At 51.4% G+C, this 18,127-nt stretch overlaps 1 protein-coding gene across 1 annotated transcript; it reads right to left on the reverse strand.

Annotated features, from left to right (window-relative positions):
- Nucleotides 1–11,308: 11,308 nt before the first annotated feature.
- GSTM3 (glutathione S-transferase mu 3) lies at nt 11,309–14,467 on the reverse strand. The gene is made up of 8 exons (XM_062191918.1): nt 14,295–14,467; nt 13,911–13,986; nt 13,541–13,605; nt 12,617–12,698; nt 12,423–12,523; nt 11,982–12,077; nt 11,782–11,892; nt 11,309–11,507 (listed from the first exon to the last, which is right to left on the reverse strand). Exons 1-8 carry the CDS (start codon nt 14,340–14,342, stop codon nt 11,409–11,411), a joined length of 678 nt encoding a protein of 225 aa, XP_062047902.1. The 5' UTR covers nt 14,343–14,467; the 3' UTR covers nt 11,309–11,408.
- Nucleotides 14,468–18,127: the final 3,660 nt, after the last annotated feature.

The following is an 18,127-nucleotide window of genomic DNA, read 5'->3' on the forward strand; positions in this document are numbered from 1 at the left end:
TTCCACTTGTGGGAACAAGATCCTGGAGCATTTCTTCCACGTGTCGTACTAGAGATGAAAATGGCTTTAGCAGTGTGACCCCAGAGAAAGCACGAGCCACGCTACCTGGAAGTGGTCCAGTCAAAGCAAAAGCAGACCAGCCTGGAGCCAAGTTCATGGCCACAGTGTTTTAGGATGCTCAAGGCATTTTGCTGTTGCCTTTTTGCAGGGCCAAAGGTGATAACATCTGCCTAATATGAGTGTTTTGAGAAAATTAGCCAAAGCTTTAGGTTTTTAGCAGAAAAACAGCAGGAAAAGCTTCCCCAGAGATTTCTTCTTCACCGGGACAACGCTCCTGCTGAGTTCTCTCACCAAACAAGCAGTTTTGTGAAGATTTGTATGAGAAGTCATCGGGCATCCGCCTGATTTGGCTCTTTCTGACTTATTTTTGCTTCCTGTTATTAAGATAAATTTTTAAAGAGCAGCGATTTTCTTCAGTTAATAATGTAAAAACCCCTGCATTGACATGGTTAAACCAGGGCCCTCGGTTCTTTAGGGATGGAAGAAATGGCTGGTAGCACCACTTACCAGGATCTGGAACTCGATGAAGCATCGGCTGAGAAATAAAGCTTAGGTTTTTTATGTTTTAGTGCTATATTCACTAACATTTTTATTTGAAAGGCACAGCAACAGAGAAAAAGAAAGAGAGAGATTTTTTCATCTGCCGGTCCACTCCCCAAATGTGCATAACAGCTAGGGCTGGGCCAGGAGCCAGGAGCTCAGATCTCTGTCTGGGTCTCCCAGATGGGTGGCGGGTCCTGCTGTCTCCCAGAGTGTGCACTGGGAGGAAGCTGGACCAGAAGAGGAAGCAGGGTTTGATCCCAGCACTCCAATAAGGGACGCAGGTGTCCGTGTGGTGGCGTAACCTGCTCTGCCACAACGCCCGGTCCTCAGGCAGCTTCTGGAAGTTCCTGGTTTGATGTCTGTCCCAAGTCCTCTACTCCATCGTTGTTGTAAAGTATCAGCTGCAGACAACCCATGAATGAATGGGTGGGCTGTGTTCCAACAGAACTTAATTTACAGAAACAGGTGAGCGCGACAGGAAAAAAGCAAACAACTCTACGGTTAGATGGGTGAGGGACTTGAACAGACATTTCTTTGAGAAGATACACAATTGGCCAATGAGTACATGGAAAAAAATCACTCAACATCACTAACCATTATAGAAGCACAGATGAAAACTACAATGAGACACCACCTCACACTTCTTATAACGGCCAAAACCAAAAAGCAGAGCGAAACGAGTGTTGATGAGGATGTGGAGAAACTTTGGCTCTGTGGGTGAGTGTCAAAAGATACTGCCATCCTGCAAATCAGTAGGGTGGTGTTGGGCATTGCCTACAATATGGCGCCTGGCGGATGTTCGAGGGGCGTGTCTGCGGCTGCTGTGGTTAAGCTACGTAAGATCAGACCACTGGCAGGGATAGGTCCATTTTAGTTCTGGACACGTGGACAGTGCGTGATCCCTATACTTTGCTTAAGGTGCCCCTGTGCGTGCTCCACCCACGCCTGTGTGACCCTGTCTCTGATTGGCTCTCCTACTGCGCATGTCCTTCTTCTGGGTCTCCCACACAGGTGCAGGAGCCCAAGGACTTGGGCCATCTTCTACTGCTTTCCCAGGCCCTAGCAGAGAACTGTATTGGAAGTGGAGCAGCCAGGACTCAAACCAGTGTCCGTATGGGATGTCAGCACTGCAGGTGGCAGCTTTACCCACTGTGCTACAGCACCGGCTCCATAGCAGCATTATTTACAACAGCTAAAATGTGAAAGCCATCGAAATGTCGACCAACAGATGAGTGGATAAATAAATTGTGGTGCACACAGACAAAAGCCTATCATGCAGCCTTAAGGAAGGAAATTCCCACACATGGTACGACGCGGAGCAACTGCGAGGGCCTGTGCCAAGTGCAATTAAGTCAGCTGCAGAAAGAAAGCTACAGGATTCCACCTGCAGGACGTAACCAGGTCAAAAGTCACAGAGCGGAAACGAAGAAGGGCAGCTTGCTGGGAGCAGGGGAGAGGAGTGTAATTGCTTGATGGGTGTAACTTTCGGTTTTATGGGAGAAGAAGAGTTAGAGAGATGGATGGCGACGCTGCTTACTCAACATTATAAACGTATTTACTACCACTGTGGTGTTAAACTTGTTAAGGGGGTGAAGTTTATGTCATTTTACTGTAATAAAATAAAACAATAAAGACTAAAACAGGGATGGGCTCTCGGACTAGCTGTGGAGATGCTCACTAAGACACCTGTAGCCCGTAAGGGAGTGCGTGGGTCAGATGTGCAGCTCCGCTCCCCGTTCCAGCTTCCTGGTACCGTGCTCCCGGGAGGTGGCAGGTGACAGTTCCATCGCTGGGTCCCTGCACCCGCATGGGAGACCTGGATTGAATTCCTGGCTACTGGCTTCATCCTGGCCCAGCCTTGGTTGTGCCGGCATTTGGGGAGTGGACAAGTGAAGGGAAGAGCTCTGACTGTCCATCTTTCTCTCTCTGACTCAAATAAATAAAAAAAAATTAAATGCAGTCTAATCGTTTAAAAAAAAAAGACAAAACACACACAACAGATGAATGTGGTTTCCTGATTCCTGGTCTAGCAATTGAAACTAAATGGGCACAGCTATATTAAAGCTCAAATATTATATTTGAAATTTAAAAGGTGATTATCAAGGAAGCTCACATATCAAATAACCCACGTTTAAAAGGAGGGAAGCCGTGATAAACAACAATAACTGCGAATGAAAACACTCGTTCTGAGCCGTGTGGTCCAAATCAGACAAGGCGAAAACGTACACTTTCCAAGTCTCGGGTAGAAGCAAAATGAATGCAGGCAATCAAAAAAGGAGGCCTGATGAGGCTTGGGCCCAGCAGGGGACGCAGCCGGGGACCCAGCCCGGGGTCATTTGGCCTCTTCCCCTCTGAACCTAGAAACCCAGACTCGCCCTGGGAAGGTGGCTGCCTTGTTGGCTCGCAGTCGCCTGCTCTTAACTGCACCGTGCCTAACATGGCCCCTCGGCGTTGTACGAAGGGAGGGTTGCTCAGCCGGAGACCCCAGGCCCACAGCGTGTAGGACACGGCGGCGGGTTCCTCCTTGTGTCCCAGTGCCCTGAGGAGGAGCCCGGGCAGCTGGACTCCCGCGGCGCCACGGCGTCACCCCGGCGCTGGGGATCCTTCTGCCTGCGGCTCCGCATCCTCCAGCTGCTTCCCCATCGCCTCAGCTGAAGCTGTTTGCTGAGTGTGGGAGGAAAAGAGAGAAGAAGCCCCAGGCCAGGAGGCAGGCCAGGCACCCAGGGCACCTGTCAGCTGAGATGCGGCTGTGTGGCATTTTGGTGGCCAAGGGCAGTCTCTCCCATACCACTAAAAGTGGGGATAAAGCTTACTTAGATCCAATTCAGGAGAGATCTCGGGTTTGAGTGAGTACTTTAAAGCAGATAGGGTAGAACCTAAGGTATTAAATCCAAGCTCTTTATCTTCAGCCAGACATAAAGGGAATGGAATATCATTCAGGATCCCTCGTGGCTAGAACAGGGGAAGAACTTACTAGGAAGATCAAGTATCTCATGGTATCTCCGGGAGGTCCACGGAGAAGCCCTTGGAAGCTGACCTCAGTGCACGTGGGCCTGTCCTGGGGAAAGATCCACGGCCATTGCCAGGCGCAGACACTGCAGCCCCTGCTCACGACGCGGGCTGAGTGTTGACTCTCACCATGGCTGCCTCCCAAATCCTGATCCCCAGCACCACCCCGTCATAAGCCGACGAAGCAGCATCTGCTTCTTTAGAACCGAGGCCCTGCACCCCTGTGTGTAAGGAGCAGAACCCGGAGCACAGCTACGTCTCCGCCACCAGCAAGGCTGGAAGAAGAGGGAATTAGTTAGGACGAAGTGCAGCTGCAAGTCACCAAAACCTAGTAGAGGCTGAAACAGGACGGAAGCTCATTTCTCAGGTTAGAGTTCAGTGAGGGGAACGCTGGCTCCACAGTGCACCTGGTGGTGGCTCAGCTCCCTATGAGGGGAACGCTGGATCCACAGTGCACCTGGTGGCTCAGCTCCCTAACAATGCTCTGCCATCTTCAACACGGCTTCCATTTTCTGTCACCTCACTGTCCGAAATGGCTGCAAGAGCCTCAACGATCACACCTGCATTCCAAACAGCAGAGGGGAGAGAGGGGCATGAGGACTTTTCCCTCTCTTTGAAGGAAACTTCCTGGAGGTAACATAAAGCACTTTTGTTTACTGTCTTGGCTAGAACATTTTTTTTTAAAAAAAGATTTTATTTATTTATTTATTTATTTGAGAGGTAGAGTTATAGACAGAGGGAGAGTCAGAGAGAAAGCTCTTCCATTTGCTGGTTCACTCCAAATGGCCCCAACGGCCAGAGCAGGGCTGATCCAAAGCCAGGAGCTTCTTCCAGGTCTCCTATGTGGGTGCAGGGGCCCAAGGGCTTGGGTCACCTTCTGCTTTCCCAGGTGCATTAGCAGGGAGCTGGATTGGAAGAGAAGCAGCTGGGACACAAACCAGCGCCCGTATGGGATGCAGGTGCCCTAGGCAGAGGCTTAACCCCCTACGCCACAGCACCGGCCCCATTAGCTAGAACTTAATCATAATGAAAATGAATCTCTTGCCTGAGAGGTGATGTGCCCAGCAGAAATGGGGATCCTGTGGCCAAAGGAGATGAGGAGAATGATGTTGGGAGTTACCCAGCAGTCTTCTACCTCGGGGAGGTGGAACTCCCAGCATCAGGTTTCCCCACCTAAAAGAACGTTGTTCAAGATGGGCGGGAGGTGGGGTGGGCAACTGACTTAATTAAAACGCTGCCTGGGATGCACTCTTACCATGCTGGAGTGCCTAGTTCCAGTCTCGGCCCCTCTGTTTCCAGTGCAGCTTCCTGCTAATGTGCACCCTAGGAGGCAGTGGGTGACAGCTCAAGTGCTTGGGTCCCTGCCACCCATGTGGGAGACCTGGATTGAGTTTCTAGGCTCCTGCCTTGCAGGCATTTGGGGAGTGAACCAGTAGATGGCAGATTCATTTTCTCTCTCTCTCTTAAATAAAATGGAAAACAAACACAACACTTGAGGAAGGGTGCAGAGGTCGGATGTCTAACACAGCATACCAGCTGCCACCATAAAATGCTGCCGCCTAACACAACGCACGCTTCCCTGTGCAAACAAAACACACGTGCTCTCTTCTCCCCAGAGCAGGAACGGCTCACAGGGCCATCAACCACTGCATCCAGTTCCGAGTTTTGGAGATTGCGGGTCATGCGAGATTGAGATTTTGCAAGTGACAAGCTAAATGTCCGTGACTCCCAGTTCACCTTATAAAACACAGTAAGGGAATGGGAGGTGGGGAAAAGGGGGAATTAGGGATCTGCATTCTGATTTGCAGCTCCGCTGTTTGGCATTCGTTGCTGTGTTGATAGGATGCCCTGCTGTGGTGAGAAGTTCCAAAGTTGCGTTATGAGCCTTTTATACTCAACATTCAGAAGAGCGACGTAAAGTCACTCCCTGCGCTGGTTCTTGTCTCCACCGCCGGTGACCTCTCTCTCAGGTTCGCTGTCATCCCCTCCGTTGGCCTACACTTTCCTACCTTGTGTGGCATGTGTGGCAGGGGAAGGGAAACCTTTACTGATAACACACACACCTGCTGCCACCCCACGGTAACCAGAGACTTGGAAGCAGCACATGAGACGGGCCAACCCTGATGGAGCCTGGAACCATGCTTCCTATAGATGCCGGTTCTGGCTTTGCTCAACTGCCTTCACCTCAGGGGGAAGCCCCAACAATCCCCTCACCAAGGTACAGTCCTACCCAAAAGGCCCTGCAGTCCCCTTGCATTTCCCACGTTCCTTCAGCTCTCTTCCTACTTGAAGCATCTACTTTTTAAAAAATGATTTATTTATTTACTTATTTGAAAGGGTCTTCCAGGTCTCCCACGCAGGTGCAGGGGCCTAGGGATTTGAGCCACCTTCTACTGCTTTCCCAGGCCACAGCAGAGAGCTGGATCGGAAGAGGAGCAGCCGGCGCCCAGATGGGATGCCAGCACCGCAGGCGGCGGTGGCTTTACCTGCTACACCATAGCACCAGCCCCGAAGCATCTGTTTTGGAAAGGACACAGTAGGGCTCACAGTTCGAAAAGAATACGTGTATTTAATGCTGCACCAGAGTTGATGAAATATCGATCTGATAATAACTCTAATTGTCCTTCAGTCTTCCAACAGCAGTGCTACCCTGTTGGTCCTATTCCTTTTCCCCCTGGTAACAAGGCAACACTTGTTTATTTCAAACACAGACACATCCTATGCCCCTGGGCAGCCTCAGAGTTCTTGGCTGGCCCCCTAGGACTTCCCAGAACCTGGACTTCTGCCCCAACTTCAAACACTTGTACCTGAACTCTCTGTTGTAAGAACAGGGCATTCCATTTTTCTGTGTTTTATCTCCCAACTGGAACACAGAGGAATTTTTAACAGTTCCTCGAGGGCATTAGACACTAAGTGAAACAAGCTCTTCTCTTCTCCTCCAATTCTCATTAGAACCCGGGGAAACAGTGCAGGATTGTGAGTGCCTACTGGGGATCAGGCTTTAGGTGAACACTGAGAATCTGCCTGGGGCTGGCGCTGTGGCGTAGCACGTAAAGCCACTGTCTGCCGTGCCGGCATCCCATATGGGCACCGGTTCGAGTCTTGGCTGCTCCACTTCCCATCCAGCTCTCTGCTATGGCCTGGGAAAGCAATAGAAGTCCTCGGGCCCCTGCACCTGCATGGGAGACCTGGAAGAAGCTCTTGGCACCTGGCTTCGGATCGGCACAGCTCTGGTGGTTGCAGCCATTTGGGGGTTGAACCAGCGACTGGAAGACCTCTCCGTCTCTCTGCCTCTACCTCTGCCTCTGTGACTCTGCCTTTCAAAGAAATAAATAAAATTTTAAAAGGAATCTGCATAAGACATAGTCCCCACTCCCAGGTGACTTATAGTTTAGTGGCAGGAAAAAAAAATAAGCAATTAGAGATTAGCGTGCTAAGTGCCCACAAAACAACAACAACAAAAACACTGAATCCAATGGGAACTGAGATCTAAAATTTTTAGTTCATTTAAATTCTCCTGGGAGAGGAGGAGGAATATTGGCCAGGGTAAAGCAAATTTCAGGGGCTTATTTCCCACTTGTGCTCCATAGCAGTGTGGGCCACTGAGGGCCCTGCTCTTTGTGGTCAGAAGCCCAGACTGATGAAGGCTTGAACCCGGCAAGGTTCCTACTCACAACCATGGTGGGAAGCGGATTTGGGGACTTATTAGAAAGCACGTGTGATTTCTACCTGTGTTTGGCCAAAGCAAGTTCTGGGGCTAAGCTGAATTTCAGCAGAGTCGTGAAACTTGCCCAAAGGGAAAACAATGGGAAAGTCTTGTGGCCCTCATCAACGGTCTGCCAGGGCTATCTGATGTGACCTCCAAGCTTGGCACTAGGCAAACCAAAGGGGCCGGGGGCTGGGGCTGCAGGAACAGCAATTACCGGAGCAGAGCGTGACAATATAAAAGGGAACACGGTGCTTTTGGCTAATTGATAAGGACACAATTATGTAACGTTGGTCTGTTCCAAGTGTTCTAGAAGTATCGAGCGGGTGCTCCTAACAACCTCACAGGGGACGGTACACAGAGCGAACACTGAGTCCTGCTCCCCGGGGATTCCCAGAGGCACACTAGGGCTGCGGCGGCGGGGGAGGGGGGGGGCGCCTGCCACAGTCGCGGTGGAAAGCCAGCGGCGGGCCCATCGTGGGGAGAGTCTGTTTAGTTTCGCCGAGGCCACAGAATTACAAATATTTAAGGCAGGGGGACGACGCGAGCAAATTCCCACTGGTGGACCCCAACTCCGCCTCTCTCCCCCGGTACCCCGCTGAACTCCCAAGTCCCTCGATATCGGCACAGCGCAGCTCGTTTGCGCCCCCTGTGCCGCAGCTGGAAGATAAGGAAGCCCGCCAGACCGGCGCCGCGTCCTCACTGACACCTGCTCCGCCATGGTATCAGCGAAGCAACTCCGCAGCGACCTGTCCCTGACTCACGGAAACGCTTTCCTTCGGAGCTGCTCACCCGCCAACCATGAACACAAATGAGTTCTTAATACCTTCAGGGGTTGATCCGCACCCCAAACTTCATGCAACTGTTACAAGGTGTTTTTTTTAAGTAGTTCTCCCTGAGGCTACTTGCATGAACTCATCACTGGCATATTAATTTCTTAATATTCATGTATCTCTGCCCACGGGATGACACAGTGTCTCCCCGTGCCCGGGCTCGTCTGGGCTATGTCAGAATGAGAGTTAGAAGCCCTGGGACTGAAAACACGCCTTTCCTATGGGAGGGATCCGGTCCCCTCGGTGGCCTTCCGTGCTTTCCGGGCCAGTGAGGTTCCTGGTTCCGGAGAACTACCAGGTGGATTTTCACCAACACACATAGTACCTAGAACAAGCGGAACACGTGGTTTGCCTGGGGTCTATCTGGAATTCATGTGAAATCCGCTTCATCCACACCCTGTGTTATACACACTTCTGCCCGTGGCTCACCCCCTACCAGGCTGTTCTCACCAGCCATCTTCTTTCCCAGGATCCTCTGCTCCGAGGACTACATGGTCAACTTCCTGTTTCCTTGCCTTCTGCCCCGTGATGAGCAGATTTGAAGCTGGCTGTGGTGATGCCACTCTTGGTACTCACTCCCTGTGAAATGCCCTCCCTCTGAGTGAGACTTGCAGTAGAACAGGAACAGGTGTCAGGACGTCACTGAACACCTCACACAGGACACATCTCTACTCGCCATACTGAGCAGGTCCCCTTTGGGGTGGCCTCCAGCTGCCAGCCAGGAAGAAACACAGGCCCTTCTGTCCAGCAGGGCACGAGGGACTGAAGTCAGGCTACAGTCGTGTGGCCCTGGATGCAGATCCTTCTCCAGGTGAGCCACGAGCTCAGACTGTAGCCCTGGCTGACAGGAGTACAGCTTGGAGAGGCACCTGAGCAGAGGACTAGGCCCTGGACTCCTCACCCACATAAATGTTGTCCGATTTGTGCCAATACTGTTACACAGGAATAAACAGCATATTCCTGGCACTGGGGTTGTGGCTTAGCCAGTTAAGCTGCTGCCTGCCACGCCAGCAACCCATTTGGGTGTCAGTTCTAGTCCCGGCTGCTCCACTTCCAATCCAGCTCTCTGCTATGGCCTGGGAAAGCAGCTGAAGATGACCCAAGTGTGTGAGCCCCTGCACCCACATGGGAGACCTGCATGGAGTTCTAGGTCTAGCTCAGCCTGCTGTTGTGGCCATTTGGGGAGTGAACCAGCAGATGGAAGACCTCTCCAACTCTGCCCTTCAAATAAATCACCTTTCAGAAGAGACTACCTTTCCAGTATTTGTTTATAAAGAAGTTAACATTCCCTTTTAGATTCCTGGTCATGCTGTCTGCTCTCAGAGGCATCCTCGGCTTCTCGGACAGCCCTTAAATCCAAGAGATCTGCCCTTCCAGTATTCCACCCCTTTGCCTCGTGGAGACCCACAGCAGTAGCTGTCAGCAGAGAAACTCGTCAGCTTTCCACCTCTTCCAGATGAAGATCTTTCTGTCTCTCTGTCTGTAACTCTACCTCTGAATCTTTTTTTAAAAAAAGATTTATTTATTTATTTGAAAGAGTTACAGACAGAGGTGGAGAGAGAGAAGTCTTCCATCTGCTGGTTCACTCCCCAGATGGCCACAACAGCCGGAGCTGAGCTGATCCGAAGCCAGGAGCCAGGAGCTTCTTCCAGGTCTCCCACGTGGGTGCAGGGGCCCAGGGACTTAGGTCATCATCTACTTTCCCAGGCCATAGCAGAGAACTGTGTTGGAAGTGGAGCAGCCAGTACTCGAACTGGTGACCATATGGGATGTTGGCACTGCAGGTGGTGGCTTTACCCACTACACCATAGCGCCGGCCCCAGTAAATAAATCTGAAAAAATGCTACTTTAAAAAAAAAAATTCAATGATGTATCTTGGGGATTTCCCCAGGTCTATACAAATCAGTCTCATTCTGTTAACTGCCATGCGGTACTCCATCGCTGACAGCTGTTTACTTACTGCCGACAAGGCCATAGCCAACATCTTTGTGTATGCATTGTAGAGTATGATTTGAATTTCAAGATCCTGACATACATGTCCCTTTACAAACCCACTAGCCTAGAATTGCTACCCCTGTACTAGGTCTCGCCAGTACTTTAGAGAGCAACACCTTTGGTCACCTGATGGAAGAACGGTCACTTGCTGTTCTAATTCACAGCTCCGTGGGTAATATCTTTTAAACATTTTTGGGGCCACCAATATTTCTATATTTAAATTGCTTATGCATATTTTGTCCATTTTTAAAAACTGCCATGACAGGTCTTTAATCTTTATACTTTTGTCTGAATTTGTCATTTAAGTTTGCTTATTTTTAGAACTTGATGCTGTTCAATTGGTAAACCTTCCCTTTCATGGTTTTCACTTTTTATGCCTTAATAAGAGAAATTTTTCCTAGTCAATGATAAACATCTCCAAGTTCTGTGAAAACTTCAACAGCTTTGTGTTTAATGTTGGGCCTTAAATATCAGATAAATCACACATAAATTATTTTTAGAGAATAGTGTGCTAGTGTTTTATTTTTAAATTGGTAAGCAACTGTTCCTAGCCTGCCAGTTTGAAATACCACCTTTAAGGGCTGGCATTGTGATGTAGTAGGCTAAGCTGCCTCCTGCCATGTCGGTATCTTCGATCCAGCTCCCTGCTAATGGCCTGGGAAAACAGTGAAGGATGGCCCAACTATGTGGGCTCTTGTACCTATGCAGGAGACCTGAATGAAGCTCCTGGCTTCTGTCTGGCCCAGTCCTGGCTTTTGAGGCCATTTGGAGAGTGAACCAGCAGGTAGAAGATCTCTCTCTGTGTCTCTCCTCTCTCTGTATCTCTGCCTTTCAAATAAATAAATACTTTAAAAACACCACTTTTATCACACTGAATTCCCATGCATGCAGGCTTCTGAACTTCAGTTCTGATGGATCCATAGTACTGCAGTTTCACTTACCACCAGGTCCTCACAGGGCTCCAGTCCCTTTAGAAGCTCTGATCTTTGGGCGTGTGACCTTTATTTCCAGCACCCACTCTCAAGGTTGGGGCAGAACCTGCTGGCCCTGACACTAAACTAGCAAGGAAGAGGACCTCAGTGTTGCCGAGTTCCCATCCCGACGCTGATCCTTCTCCATGTCTCCTTATTCTCTTTTGGCCCAAGAGAAAGCCAGCTGGACACCAGTTTAAGCACAATTTATTGAAAAGAGCAGAGAAAATGGACTGCAGGCCCCCTGGGGACGGGAGTGGGAGAGAGCACACAGCAACTGGTGCGCCCTGCTCAGCACAGACTTCGGTTGCCCCACTTGGCCATCTTGTTATTGATGGGCATCTTGAAGAAGCGGTCAGACTGCATGTAGGCCGCAATCTTCTCCAAAGCCTGATGGGAAAGCACATGAACCTGGTCAAGAACCCCGCCCAGCCAAACAGCCCGCCACGTCCACAGGCGGCCTGTCTCCACCCTCCCGTGTCTTGCAGCCAATGCCTCTGGGGTGCAATATCAGGACCTTCCCAAGACTCAAAGGTCCACAGGTGTCCAACTGCTGATCCCTGCAGGTAAAAGCTGGAGATGGGCAGGATCTCTCATGTGGGGTCCGTTGGGACCCGAGGGTGGGCACGTGTTTTGTAAGAATGGGGTTATCAGAGAGCATCACCTCAAAACGGCACATAAAGGCCTTCAGGTTCGGAAACTCATCCAGGCACTTGGGCTCAAACATCCGGTTCTGATCTAAGACGTCATAGGTGAGAAAATCCACGAAGGTGAGCTAGAAGGAGGCAGTAAGACGGTCAGATCTGGGGAGTTCATCGACACTGCAGACACAGTGAGGTTCCCTCTTCTTTCCCTTCTCCGCACCTTTTCTCCTGCAAACCACGAGTATTTCCCCAGGAACAGGGAGAATTGTTTCAGCTGCCCAGGTAGCTGTTCCAAGTACTGAGGCTTCATTTTTTCCTGGGAAAAGAGAGATGCAAGGAGAGCTGTTACCCCCTTCACAAACAGGACAGCTGTTAGCGTCACAGCTGAGCACGGCACAGGCCGTGGGTAGACCCCTGGGAGCCCCCTCTCACTGCCTTTACTTAGGGGTGGTGGTAGAGAAAGAAGGGGTTAGGAAAGCAAGGAGGGGGCTAACAGCAGAATTATAGGGCAAAACCAAAAAATAAGGAGATCTGCTTCTTATTCTTGCAGGGGCTGGTGGGAAGGCAGCAGTAGCAGAATGGAGTAGAAGTAACTCTTGGGTTCCTAAATACTCCTCTTCCTGATGCTCCACAGTCAGCCAGCGCCGCTCAGGAAACTCACGTGATCAGAGTTGTAGCAGAGTCGCACCAGCTGCATACGGAAATCCATTATTTGGTTCTCCATGATGTCCACTCGAATCTTTTCTTCTTCAGTATCACCACCTGCAGGCCAAATGACAACAATGCACCCTTGGGATCAGACACCCGCAGGTGAGCAAATCGCCTGCTCTCCCTTACCAGGCCTACCGCACTCACACATGTTGTGCTTGCGAGCGATGTAACGCAGGATGGCATTGCTCTGGGTGATCTTGTTATTCCCATCCATGAGGTAGGGCAGCTGGAAGGGCAAGGACAGGCCAAGTGAGCAACCTACATCTCTTGTGCCTCCCCACCTCTCTCCTGGGGGAGAGGGAGCTTGCAAGGCCGTGAAAGGGAGAGAAAAGGTGCCATGGTGCGAGAAAGAAGAAAATCCGGTGGCAGCTGGGTGCTGAGCGGAGTCTAGCAAGGATCCTTAGGTTCGTGTGTGTGCAGGCCACAGCACCTTTCTCAGAATAAGCTTTCCAAAACCATAAAACCAATTCATGTATTTACACAGGTATAAGACATTTTAAAGCAAAATTATGATAGGAGGGTACTTCAAAAAGTTTCTGGATTAATGGAAACACAAGAAAAGTTTATTTCAGTGCAAAAAAATTTTGAAATTCATGCATACTTTTTCATATTTTCCATCAATTTTTGCATGGATTTCAACATTTTTGCACCAAAACAAACCTATCTTTTAATTTGCTTGCATGGACTTTTTGGTATATCCTCACAGTAAAACGTGAATATGTGCTGCCCAGCAGAAGTAAGAGCGACCACACTTTCAAAGTCGTGAATATAAATAACAGTAAAGATGCCCACAGCACATTTAATGGAATATGGAGACTTGATCCCTACCAGTGGCAAACACAGTCATGGTTAATAACTGACATCACTTCACCACAGGAGATGCTAACTCGTTAGTGGAAAGGAAAACGTCATTTTATTTTCTCTATGCAGTTCAAGGACCCTTGAGTCTTATCCATCCTGTCCAGGTTAAGTGCCCCTGTGACCCTGCCCCTCGGAGCAGGGAAGAACCCGCGGGGATGGACACCTGTCCAGGCCTTCCCTCTGCTCCGTCCCCCTAAAGCCACCTACATTGGGAAAGTCCAGATCGAGCTTGAATTTCACATCCAGCCATTGGCTTCGATCATAGTCAGGAGCTGTTAGAGAGAGAAGTTAGGGGCCCAACCTCCTTAATACCCTGCCTAACGAGTGGAAAGAGCCAAAGAATTGGCTTAGTTTCTTTACCTCAAAGTCCCAAGGCTTAACCATTTCGTTTCTGGGGCCCATCTGGTTAAGCATTAAGGCGGGGTTCGGGCTATGGCAGAGGATGCAGCTCTCCTCCCACAGGGCACAGCAGGGCTCCCCGGGTTTCGGGGGTGGGGGGACGTCCCGTGGGACCTCGGCGGGATGCCACTCTCTGGGCACAGCGGGCAGGTGGAGGGCCAGCTCCGGGAGGCATTACCTTCCCCGCACGTGTACCGTTTCTCCTCGTAGCAAGTATCCGTGAACTCCAGCAGCAGGCGGATGGCGTGCGCCAGCTGGGGGAAGACGGCCCGGAGTCGGCGCCTGCGCGGCCGCCACCGGCTCCCAACCCCCGCCCGCCAACGTCCCCCGGCCCCGGGCTGCGGGGCCCCTGCACGCCGCCCGGGCGGTCGTTAAGCGGTCCCCGAGCGCGGCCCCGGCGGCCCGCAGCTCCCCGCGGGGCAAGGGCAGGGGCGGGCCGGGGGCCCGGCGGCTCGGCCGCGGCTCCTGGCGCCGCCCCGCGCTGACGGGCTCCGGAGGGCGGCTTCTGGCGGAGGCCGCGGAGCCGCAGAGACGCTCGGCCGGCCGCCGACACGGCACTCACCCCCCGGATATCCCAGTAGCCGAGAAGCATTGACGACTTGGAAGACATGGCGAGCCCGCCGCTTCGACTCCAGCGAATCTTCGACCACCGGCGGCCGGCAGGCGGAGGGGGTTTATAGTCGACGTAAGTGGGTGGGGTCAACGTGAGCTCCCTGTGCTCGCCCCTCCACCCTCGAGCGCCCTCTCCGCGCGCCCGCGGGGCCACGCGCATGCGCGACTTCTGTGGGTCCGGGAGTTCGGGGCCGGGCGACCCCGAGGACCCCGTGGGAGTGCGGGTGGGCGCGGCGTTGAGGCTCCACGCTTAATCCATTAAAAGCGCCGGTCAGGGCGGGAAGTGCACCAACACCTAGGCAGTAGGGACCCTAGGGACATGACCATGGAAGGTGAAATCCATACCATACTTACCGTATTTACCAGGCAGGAGAATGGAGTGGGATGGGAGGGCTGGGGGCAGTCTCCCAGAGTCGGACTGCCGGCCAGTCTTTGGGGCGAAGGGGGCGGGGGAAGAAGAGGATGAGGACCAGAAACCCGTCAATGACAGGAAGCATTCGAGGCAGCGGGCGTCGACCTCAAGCACTGCGGAGCGAGAGAGCTCTTGTGGGCAGCACAGGTGGTTCTGAGAGGGCCACAGGAGGAGGTGGGCGTCGGAGCAAGGCCACCGGGAAGGGATAAGCTCTGGACACTGGGAGTGCAGTTCCAGGCAGGAGGCAGGCAGAAGGAACACTGGGGGGAGGGGGGACAGCAAGCCCTGCGGATGCACGAGGCTGCGATGGGGCACAGCGAGAGACACAGCTGAAAAAGCCTGCTGGGGCCACACAGCTGAAAAAGCCTGCTGGGGCCGGGTGGCCCAGGGCTCAGACTGTGGGGGAGGGGGTGGGGTTCGGATGTTTTTCCTCTGCTCTACAGGGAGTTTCAGGATCTTCCCCTGATGACAGAAATAGAGTGCAGGCCACACATAGGACTTAAATTCTGCTTCTAGTAAAAAGAAACAGGTGAATCGATTTGAATAGCAGATTTTCTTTTAAGTCAGTATATTCCCCAAATAGGATAATCTCAGCCTGTCACTAATATAAATAGGACTGAGATATTCTTCCGCTGCTTTTTTTTTTTTAAGATTTATTTATTTACTTGAAAGAGTTACACAGAGAGAAGGAGAGGCAGAGAGAGAGAGAGCGCCATAGCAGAGAGCTGGATTGGAAGTGGAGCAGCCAGGACTCGAACCGGTGCCCATATGGGATGCTGGCACTGCAGGCGACGGCTTTACCCACTACGGCGCAGCACCAGCCCCCTTCCATTGCTTTTCTAAAACACATCTTGAGTCATTCTAGCCACATTTCACTTGCTCAGTGGCCACATGTGGCTTGTGGCTGCTCTATTGGACAGCACAGGTTTGGATATGCTGCTGAAGTGAGTGATACTGTCAGACTCTGCATCTGGGAAATTAATCTAGCTTCTTTGTGCATGGTGGATTGGAGGAGGGACGAGGCTGTCATGTTTCATTTGCCCCTGCAAGCAGCCCCCCAACAATGTGTATGAACATGCCTGTTAGGGCAGGCACTGATTACAAAGCTGAAATCAGCGGCCCCAAATCCCTGCCCTCAGGAAGCTGACATTCTAATGGAAAGAGGCAGAAATAAATGAATATGTTGTCAGTCAGCAAGTGGCCCACATCCCGTGGAGAGAGAAATAAGGCAGAGATGAGAGAGGAGGGGTGTCGGGGTGGGAGTTGGTGGAGCCCCAGCAGGAAGGGGATTTGTGTTCTAAAAAGTGTGTTCATGGAAGGCGTCCCTGGGATTTTGACCTTCAAGCAAAGATGTGAAGGAGATGAAACATCCAGCCACTCTGTCGTGGGGGCCACCGTGGCCGCAGGAGACCAGGGAAGCTCCAGGCAGAGGGGAGTCAGCACTGCACAGACAAGAGCACCATGGGAGCGAGTGGCCGAGAAGAGGCAGGGCTGCGGGGCTGGGGTGGCCAAGAGAACCAGCAAGAACTGGCAAGTGGGAGAACTGGTTTCCAGGGAAACCACATGCAGGTGTTTGGAGCAGGGCGTGAGCGACCACGTCCGAATGGCAGAGAGGTCAGATAACGTGGAGACTGAAAATTAACAGCGGAATTTAGCAGCATGGGTGGCCTTGACCGAGCAGGAGGCTGCGGCCGACCCTGCAGCCCCGGGAGGAACCAAGCTTCTGAGTGTCTGCCTGGGAAAGCAGCACAGAGTTGCAACCAGTCCAGAGAGCTAGGACTTGTCAGTTGGCTGGGGGAGGGGATGGGGGTGGGGAGAGCAGACTTCCTACCCGGCCTCCCTACTGGGCCTCCATAGCACGCTCTGCTCTGAATTTCCACTCCCCTAGCCTGGGTGTGGGGAATCACATTTGCTCATTAGTTCATCTGGAGCAAAGTTGGGACTTTTTAAATGGACGTTTCAGTTAATTAAAAAAAAAAAAAAAAGGAAAAAGTGCAGATCGCATGGGGACAGATGAATGTATGCAGCCCGGGTCAGCGGCGACCTAACCTGGGGTGCGTGGCTGGCATTTCCCGAGCCCCAGTGACTAGCCAGGCAGTGGACTCAGCCTGCCATCTGCGTCAGCCGATTCATTCAGAGGTAAGCGTCCCAAAACAACCTTGTGAAGTGGCATTGTGCCCGTTTTATCCAGGGAGAAACTGAGTCCTGAGGAGGCTGGGTGAGCTGCTCGAGTCCCCGCGGGTGGCCCGGGATTACAGCTAGGTCTGTGTGACGGTCTGGCAGGTGCTGGGTCCACTGTAAGCGGCTACACAGACAGCCCCTCACCCCGCCCCAGTCTCCTCTGAGGAATCTGGGGAGCACTGGGCAGAAGCACTTTGTTTTTCTGGTGGTGGGGGGGTGGGGAGCGCAGGGGTCCCTGCTTCTAGGACTCCTGCAGCTCTAAGAAGCCAGGGCAATGGGTTAACATCTCTTTTTCCCCACTCCAAGAAATTAACTCTTCTGGTCAGATTTGCCCTGCAAGGGTCTCGCTTTTTCTCTTTTTCGCAAGGGCAAGTTTTTGCTTCCCTATTCTGGGTAACCAGATGATTTTCCAAGGCCAGGGATTTGAAGGAATGGCATAGGCAGTTGGAAAACAAACAAACAAACAAACAAACAGAGAAAGCTGGGCCCTAGATGATGTTAGGGCTGTGAGCAAATTCAACAAAGGAAAGACTTATGGGAACATCTTTTTTTTAATAGAAAACTTTTATTTAATAAATATACATTTCAAAAGTACGGCTTTTGGATTAGAGAGGTTCTTCCCCCAATAACCACCTCCCACTCACAAACCATCCCACCTCCTACTCCCTCTCCCATCCCATTCTTCATTAAGATTCAGTTTTAATTATCTTTATATACAGAAGATCCACTCTATATTAAGTAAAGAATTCAACACTTTGCACCCACACAGACACACAGAGTATAAAGTATTGTTTGAAGACTAGTTTTACCGTTAATTCTCATAGTATAACACATTAAGGACAGAGATCCTACATGGGGAGCAAGCACACAGCAACTCCCGTTGTTGATCCAACAATTGACACTCTTATTTATGACGTCAGTAATCACCCGAGGCTCTTGTCATGAGCTGCCAAGGCCATGGAAGCCTCTTGAGTTCACAAACTCCAACCTTATTTAGACAAGGCCATAATCAATGTGGAAGTCCTCCCTTCAGTGAAAGGTACCTTTTTCTTTGATGGCCATTAAGGGAACATCTTAAGAACCCTTAATAGGCCCTTGAGTCCAAAAGTACACCACCCCTTCTTTGTGGATTAAATCAATAACAGCATAGCTGCTGTTATGTAGAGAGGAGAGTCCATGGCAGTTTTGAG

Source organism: Lepus europaeus, chromosome 5 (genome assembly GCF_033115175.1).
Source record: "Lepus europaeus isolate LE1 chromosome 5, mLepTim1.pri, whole genome shotgun sequence".
Taxonomy (NCBI): domain Eukaryota; kingdom Metazoa; phylum Chordata; class Mammalia; order Lagomorpha; family Leporidae; genus Lepus; species Lepus europaeus.